This window comes from Leptonotus elevatus, chromosome 15 (assembly GCF_054856555.1).
Source record: "Leptonotus elevatus isolate MCC_2025b chromosome 15, RoL_Lele_1.0, whole genome shotgun sequence".
NCBI classification, from domain to species: Eukaryota; Metazoa; Chordata; class Actinopteri; order Syngnathiformes; family Syngnathidae; genus Leptonotus; species Leptonotus elevatus.
The window spans coordinates 6,189,848-6,198,110 of NC_141253.1; the positions used below are offsets into that span (position 1 = coordinate 6,189,848).

Here is an 8,263-nt window from a genome sequence, read left to right on the forward strand (position 1 = left end):
CTGTCAATCATGCCGTAAAGTCAAGACGGGACAGTCAATTCTGCAAAGTAAATTTGACTTATATATATATATATATATATATATATATATATATATATATATATATATATATATTAGTGCTGTCAAAGTTAAAGCGTTATAACTGATAAATTAACCGTAAAAAAATATTGCATTAATCATGAATTAACACAGATTAATCGCACTATTCATTTTTACCATAGTCACCTTAAGCGTGACAGCGGATTATGATTACATGCATTAAAGTAAAGCATTTAATAAATGTTTGCATATAAAATTTTGAATATTTGTTAATTTCAAAATATTATATATATATTTATTTTCATTTTAAATTATGGAGGATGAGCGTGTGCAGTGGATCCAAAAATGTTGAAGACGTCCTCGCAACAGTAAATGTTAAAATAATTAACACATAACCAGTGCAGTGATTAGTTTTTCGTCTCCATGTGCCCAGGGTGTTCCCCGCCTCTTGCCCAAAGGCAGCTGGGATAGGCTCCTCCAGCTCACACGTGACCCTAATGATGACAAGCACTGTAGAAATTAAGGGACATTGTGACAGATATTGCAAAAAAAAAACTGAAAACACATTTTGGAATTTTGGATTGCTACACTTTGCACTTTGGTGCTTGTTGGCATTAATAATGAAAAAGAGATGAACACATGAGACACTGGATGAGATTTACTTTTGCTGAATACGCTGCAAGGCCGAGAGTGGAGAACCAGATTTACAGGTCGCACAGGTAAGGCTGGGGAGGAGCTGCGCATTGTCAGGTGTGGTTTGCCACCAACTAAATACCAGCAGCACACAGACGACGGTCAGCAGTGGAGACTGGTGGAAAGTTGCCTTCAAACACTACAAAGTGGAATCCAAACGAAACAAAAACCTGTGCTGACATCCACTGTGAGTACAGTTCATCAAATCTTTGAGAGATTTTGCAGCGGTGATTTAAATCATGGAATACTTGCAGGAATTGCGCATGCAGAGGGGACAGATGGCCCAAAAAAGGGAGGGTGACGAACCGAAGATTGAGCTCTTCGTCAAGGTGAGGCCTGTCGTTGTTTTTTCGTTTTTATTTGAATGCCTTCAGTGGTGAAAAAAGAAGAAGGTTTGAATGCATTCAAAAACGAGCGCACCTCGATTTGAATTCACATTTTCATGTCTTTTGGTTCTACACAAATATTGCATTTACTGAACAAAATAATTGTATATTGATATCAACTACACAATAACATGATACATTTTTAAATGTTTTTTTTTTAGGATAGAAATTATAACCTTAAAGAACACAAATGACTAAATCACATCTTTGCGTATGAGTTATTATGAAACAGTAGACGTATATTGTCCATAGATTTATATTATTTACAAGTTGTTTTACAGCACACGGTTGCATCATCCTAAGTCGCGATATTTCACAACAGTGACATTTCTCTCTGTGAAATCATGACTAAATCTAACTACTCCATGCAGAGAGCAAACTTAAAGGACTCGATTAAGATTGTTTAGGTCGTCGCCTTCGTCAAATGTGGGCGTGTCGTAGAAGTTAGACTTCCTCGGAGCAGGCTCAGCAAGATGTAATCACATTTTGGTCAGATGCACAAGCCAGAAGCGACTTTGAGGCTGGCGTGTCGTTCCTGAACGATTTTATTTTATACCTCCGCCAAGGAAGTTAAGCTTTGGCACAGTTGTTAGCCTGTTGGCCCCCTGCCAAATGAAAATCATCACGGCTATGACATTTTGGACTCGGAAGGAATTGTTGGTATCACAATTCTACGACAGGATAAAAGCGTCGACAAACTAAGGGTGACTAATAGCATAGCAACCAACGACATTCTCATCATGCTTGAAAGATTAGACAATGAGTGGCTAACACATCATCATCATCATAAGCGATATCGCAACTACAAAAATGCAAATTGATCAGGTAGATAAATAGACAAAAGACAACATAACACAAGATCATAACAATTCAATGACCGCATGCCTGAACTCATAACAGAAAATGTTGAAGGTAAAGGGTGAACAACGTGTACCCGTACTCAACTAATTTTCGACATTTATTTTGTAATTAATCTTTATGAAAGCGTGTAACAGCTAATGTGGCGTAAACATTTTTGACTGGGCTATGAAAGTCGTCAAATGTAGGCTAAATGCTACGCAATTGTGGTATTACCCCGTGCCATTTTTTATATATATATATATATATATATATATATATATATATATATATATATATATATATATATATTCCACACTTGAGTCAATTTGATTTCCTTTTTGCCAATGCAACACGCACCGATCACGCTCTCATTGGTCAAAGTGGGACACCCTATAATTACATTCGTATCCGACTGGGGTAATTCGTAGTATCTACAAATGGCTCCTCCCTTACTAAGGCGTATGATTGAAGCAATAAAATGCATTGAAATGGTGCCAGATCCGAAAGCAAAAATCCGTTTGATGATTTTGTTGCAGTTGCAAGGCGGCTACATTTTCGCAGCTCTCGCGATTATGTAATGATAGTAATCCATTTTTTTATAAGCAATAAAACATGGGTGGAAATACTTCAATGCTGCAATTATTTCCATCGATATCTGTTGATTCGGATTCATCTTGAATACTATTTATTTATTTATTTTAATTATTAACTAGTACTCACCATCCATCTATCCATTTCCTCAATCGGGTTGCTATTGGTCTGAAATCACACTTGCACTCTCTTCATGTGCGTGTTTTTGGAATGTGGCATGAAGCTGAGAAAAGGCACGCAAAGCTCGAGTAGAACATACAGTATAAACGTCACACAGGAAGCACCCCTCGACTGTGAGGCCAATGTGCGAACCACTAGTCATGCCTAGTGCTCAACGGTACATCGTAATTTATAGCTCGTCAACACCAAGTGCTGCAGTGGTTAGGGATGGGCGCAATAATTGATCAATTCGTGTGCAAGCAGTTGGTTGATTGAGTGTAATTGATGCGCTACTAGCTTGCGATCTAAATACAGTGGATATGAAAAGTCTACACACCCCTGTTCAAATGCAGTGTTTTTGTGGTATACAAAATGAGAAAAGGATACTAACGATACCATTTATGATCACAAAAAAATGGCATTTGGACAGGGGGTGTGTTAACTTTTTCTATGTGAAGTTGAGGTCGAGTACATCCAGTACCACAGCGGGAGTTCAAAACACTCAAGAGAAAGAAAAGAAAAGAACAATTCCTTGCTTTTTAGAGTGTAAATTTGTTCCGTTTTCTTCTGGCAGGCCAGCAGCGATGCTGAAAGTGTGGGCAACTGTCCGTTCTCACAGAGACTCTTCATGATTCTCTGGTTAAAAGGGGCCAAATTTCAACTCACCACTGTAGACATGAAAAGGTAAGCAACACTTGAAGAATAAAGTTGACTCATCGTTGATCCTTCTCAAATTACTGGACGATACTAGTTTAGCTATTTGTGATCTGCGATGTGCATACTGACGCACCGTTTCAAAGATGAACCTAAATTTCGCTAAAGTAGTCCATAGGTATTGGTTGTAAATATTTATTTTATTACTTTTCTTTAATACTTTAGCTTATGACTCTCTCCACACTTAACTTTTCCCATTCCCTTGTAAACATTTTCAATTGTATACATTTCCAATGGTGAACTATATTAAAGTAGCTAACAATGTTTACTTTTAAAGTAACCAGACGGCACAATTTATCGGGACAGTCTCGTTTTTGTGCCTTGGGTCCGACAGCCCGGAGGTTTTTTTTTTTGTCCTGATATTAGGCAGATCCCGTCCTGGCGTCCCATCACACAGTTGACTTCCTGCTTTCATGTCCGAGAATCATGGGAAATGGAGTCCCACTGTTTAATATTGCAGTCACTGCTTATACTCAAGGCAAGCTGAACTTTATGGCGGCGTGTTTCTAGTGCTGTCACTATTGAATATTTTTAGAATGGATTAATCTATGCAATTGACTAATTGGATCTATTTTAATTTTTGCATTACCAAAGCAACCCCCCCCCCCCCCCCCCGATTACTACCAGTGATTGGCGTTTACTTCGTACTTGTATAGTGATAAAAAAAGAGGGGATTGATGCCGGTTCGGTTATTGTTTTCCAAATTAAAAGCAGATGTTTGAAAATGTCTTATTTTGATTGAACACAGACGATAATCAGTCTTCTTTCATGAAAAAAGGACATAAATAAAAAAGCTATTGGCTTGTTTAGTGCTGTTGAACTGTCAACCAAGAGAGCATTTAGCTAAAGCAATAACTCCACCTTTGACGAACATTGACTAGCGGTTGCATTTGGTGAGAATTTATTATGTATTTGATTTTCAGCTCAATTTTAGCATCCCAGTTTTTCATTTTGAAAATCTGGTCGCTCTAATTTAAGGTAGACGTGCAGTATATTTTCCACTAGATCTTCTTTTAAGTGGAAAATGACCACAAATTTTGGACATGTTACACTATAACTGTTGCATACTTTTCTACTGGGTCATGTTTGCTGCTATTAAAAATGATCACTGCTAAATCTTACATAAAATTACCGTAGATGCGTTTTAAAAATCTGTCAGTGAGATGTGGCGAAGTATGTCTGTATAAACTTTACAGGTGAGCTTCATTTGATCTTGTCTAAATTTATGAATGCGCATCCAACTGTTGAATGTTTCAATGCTTTTTTGCACAACTTGTCAGGAAAAAAAGGAGCAGAATGGCACAATTCAGAACAGATGTTTGATCCATGAATGGACTAATACTGTTCAGTTCGAACCGGCATTTCAACAGTCCTCTTCATCATGCTGTCCACATTTTTACATCATGAGACAACTAAGCTAGACTTCAAACAGGATGTTCTCGGAGGGAAGCGTCGATCGTCTTGCTCAAGAAATTGTTCAGTTGAGTCATTAGCGGGTTTCAACAGACATACAAAAAAAGAGGGAAGAGGGAAAGAAACGCATCGAAGCGGACGTCCTTGCAAATGTACTCATCGATCTGTGGATCTAACTGTGAATTTTGCCATTCAGCTCCTTGCTAGGAAACAGAATTGCATTCAGAGGTGAAATTTTATTTGTTGAATAAGCATATTCTGGCTAGAAAACTGCAAGAAGTTGTGTTTTTCAATTAATTGATTTTGATGCACAATTGTAAAGGAATTACATTTTTTCTTACTATACTAAAGGATTCTGCCAACTTTTAGTACACAGTAATATAGGCCACACTCAAAAAACAGTTGGGTCAAAGAAATCGGTCTTTCGGTGTAAAACAACTCATAAATAGTGGTCAGATCGTTTACTTGGGTCAAAAATTTGGGTCATTTTGTATAAAACAACCCAAAAAAGTGAATTGGTCCATTTATAATCCATAATTGGGTTATTTTTGACCCAACTGTTTTCAGAGTGCAAGAATTTCACAGCCCATGGACCATATATGAGCATTGGATCCAGCACACTATGCAATTCTAAGAACAAATATACGTTGGTGTCAGGGATGCGTAAAGTGCGCGTGGTTGGCCCCAAAGTAAACAAACAAACAAAGCAAGCTTGCAGGTTTTATTAACCCATTCACTGCCATAAATTCATAAAAATCAAATGAAAGATTATTAAAAATTAGGGGCAAGAGACGATTGTTTTTTTTAATTGTAATTAATCGCATGACTTCATTAGTTAACTCGTGATTAATCACAAATTTCATATCTGTTCTAAATGTACAATAAAAACAAAATCTAGGTTTTCATACAACAACAAAAAGTGGGGGAAAATTTTTAAATTCATAGAAATGGTTCAAATGAATTTTTGACGTTTATAGCCGTCAATGGCAGTGAATGAGTTAAACAAAATAGAGCATGCGAGCATGAAATAACTACTAAACGTCACACATGCACACAAATAAAAAGCAAACAAGGGAGATGGGCAGAGAGCCTCAAAAATGAGTACAAAAGCACACAAAGACTAAAACTAAGGACTCTTTCGCTATAATTATAGTTAGTTTTAGTTAGTTTTGTAAACATAGAATGTAGTTTCAGTTAGTTTTCGTAGAAAAAAAAAGAATTTTCGTTTTTATTTTATTTCATTAACGCAATTTTTTTGGGGAATTTTTGTTTTTTTCGTTTAGTTTTTGTTTTGCTTTTATGTCTCTTGTTAACATCACTGCCGGCCATTTAAAAAAATATATATTTATACAATTAATTCTATCATATTTGTTGCGTGACAGAGCCCCGGATGTGCTGAAGGACTTGGCCCCGGGCTCTCAGCCTCCATTCCTGGTCTTCAACGACGAAGTCAAAACAGACATTAACAAGATCGAGGAGTTCCTGGAGGATAAATTAGCGCCACCAAAGTGAGACGACTTTATCACACTCAGCATTGATTTGCATCGTTAATCAAACTGGATTTCTTATTTGACCTTCTGATGGCAGGTATCCCAAATTGTGCTGTCGATACAAAGAGTCACTGACAGCTGGGGAAGACATCTTCCGTAAATTCTCAGCATATATTAAGAATCCCGTCCCTGCGTTAAATGACAGTAAGTTAAACTTTAACAGTAAGGCTGAATTTTCCGTTGTTTTGGTGTTGGCCCACATTGGTCTGATTTTGTTTTGATTCCGAACCTATGCTGACACATTATAATTACAGTCAGTATTTGTATGAAAAGCACTCATAGGCCATGAATATAAAAGAAATCCAAGTAATTCTAGTCCAGGGGTGCAAAAAAGTCTAAATTCGTACCATCTTCTTCCTACAGTCTGACTAATACTTACAACCTGTGTTTTTTCAGTGTTAGAGAAGAAATTCCTAGCAACCCTGGTGAAGCTCAACTTGTATTTTGAGACGCCGCTGCCTCACGAGTTGGACCAGAACCCCAACGCTTCCGAGTCTACACGTCCCTACCTGGATGGGGATTCTCTCACTTTGGCCGACTGCAACCTACTTCCCAAATTCAACATTGTCAAGGTGAGGTCATTTGTCTCTTTAGGGCAGCGATGTCAAACTTTTAGTAGTTTGCTAGCCGGTTACAACAGTGAATGAAATGGATGAAATCTGACAGGCTCTTTTGCCACTACAGCAGATTTCTATGCAAGTCTTTCAGCCAAGACATCTTTAAAGCCTCTGTCACCCCCAGGTGGTGTGCAAGGTGTACCGCAAGTTTGATATCCCGGGAGAACTGAAAGGCCTCAAACGTTACCTGGACAACGCCTACAAAAGGGATGAGTTTCGCTTGAGTTGCCCAAAGGACGTCGAGGTCGTCAGTGCGTACCAATCTGTGGCCAAGTACCTCAAAAAATAGACAAACGGATAAATAGTTATACAGAATGTTCAAAAGTAAATATACACATCCTTTTATATATTTTGTTTTAAGTATCATTCAAACAGAAAAAGGTCATCCCTGCTTTGACATCTTCGGTTTGACAGTTTTTGAATGCAAATGATTCCCTTGCCTGTGGCTCACCATTTTGATATTAGAGCTGGGGTGCAAGTCACACTTTTCTCATGTGTAGCACAATTTACATTGTCCATGGTGGAATTTTTGAAACAGCATCTGTTCTTGACAAACCAAAATTGCCCATACGATACCTAAAACTAAAAAAGAAAACAAGAAGCGTATGACTTTCAGGACACCCTCTATGTCACATTATGGTTACAACTGTCAGTTGATCTTCAAAATAGAGAAAGCTACTTTTAAATGTCTTATTCTGTAAATGCTGCATTGACTATTACATCCTATGGTGTTATTTCTGTGGCGTTCTTATGTGCTTTAAAAGAGCATGGAAGTACTCTTTAGCCACAGAATACTGATGTCCTGTGCCATTGCGCACCTATGTATTATGTATGTAACGTAACTACTGTATGTATTAGGCATTTATTCAATGTAAACTGCAATAGGAATAGCATTTTAATATAAATCTCAAAGCTTGATGTACATATTGGAGGGAAAGCAATACCTCTTATATCTACTATTACTTTAGGCATTACTGTTTGATATATGTATTATGTTGTCTTCATGTAAATAAAATGTAAGAACTAAATGAATAAATCAAACATTGGCTTGCCTTTTTTTTCTTCCACCACTAACTTGGGGTTTCATCAAATCTGTTATTTATTACTGACGACCATTTCCAAAAGCCATAAAAAGTAACATTTACTGTATGTGGGCTTGATCTTGAGTATTAATGCATATAACAAAATAACTAAAACAAAATCAAAGACATGTTCGTCTGCAGATTACTATAATTATATTTCTAGTCATTTTTAGCTATAA

The 8,263-nt window shown here is 37.2% G+C and overlaps 1 protein-coding gene across 1 annotated transcript; it reads left to right on the top strand.

Moving 5' to 3' along the window:
• Positions 1-507: 507 nt before the first annotated feature.
• clic3 (CLIC family member 3) lies at positions 508-8,043 on the top strand. The gene is made up of 7 exons (XM_086096396.1): positions 508-919; positions 987-1,061; positions 3,283-3,392; positions 6,218-6,343; positions 6,423-6,529; positions 6,782-6,957; positions 7,127-8,043. Exons 2-7 carry the CDS (start codon positions 996-998, stop codon positions 7,289-7,291), a joined length of 750 nt encoding a protein of 249 aa, XP_085952522.1. The 5' UTR covers positions 508-919; positions 987-995; the 3' UTR covers positions 7,292-8,043.
• The last annotated feature ends 220 nt before the right edge of the window (positions 8,044-8,263 follow it).

Excerpts from the sequence above, each read along its gene's own strand:
- clic3 (XM_086096396.1), top strand. The coding sequence starts at position 996 with ATGCAGAGGGGACAGATGGCCCAAAAAAGGGAGGGTGACGAACCGAAG. Across the intron at positions 6,530-6,781 it reads CGTCCCTGCGTTAAATGACA|TGTTAGAGAAGAAATTCCTA; the intron begins GTAAGTTAAACT and ends GTGTTTTTTCAG. Across the intron at positions 6,958-7,126 it reads CCAAATTCAACATTGTCAAG|GTGGTGTGCAAGGTGTACCG; the intron begins GTGAGGTCATTT and ends TGTCACCCCCAG.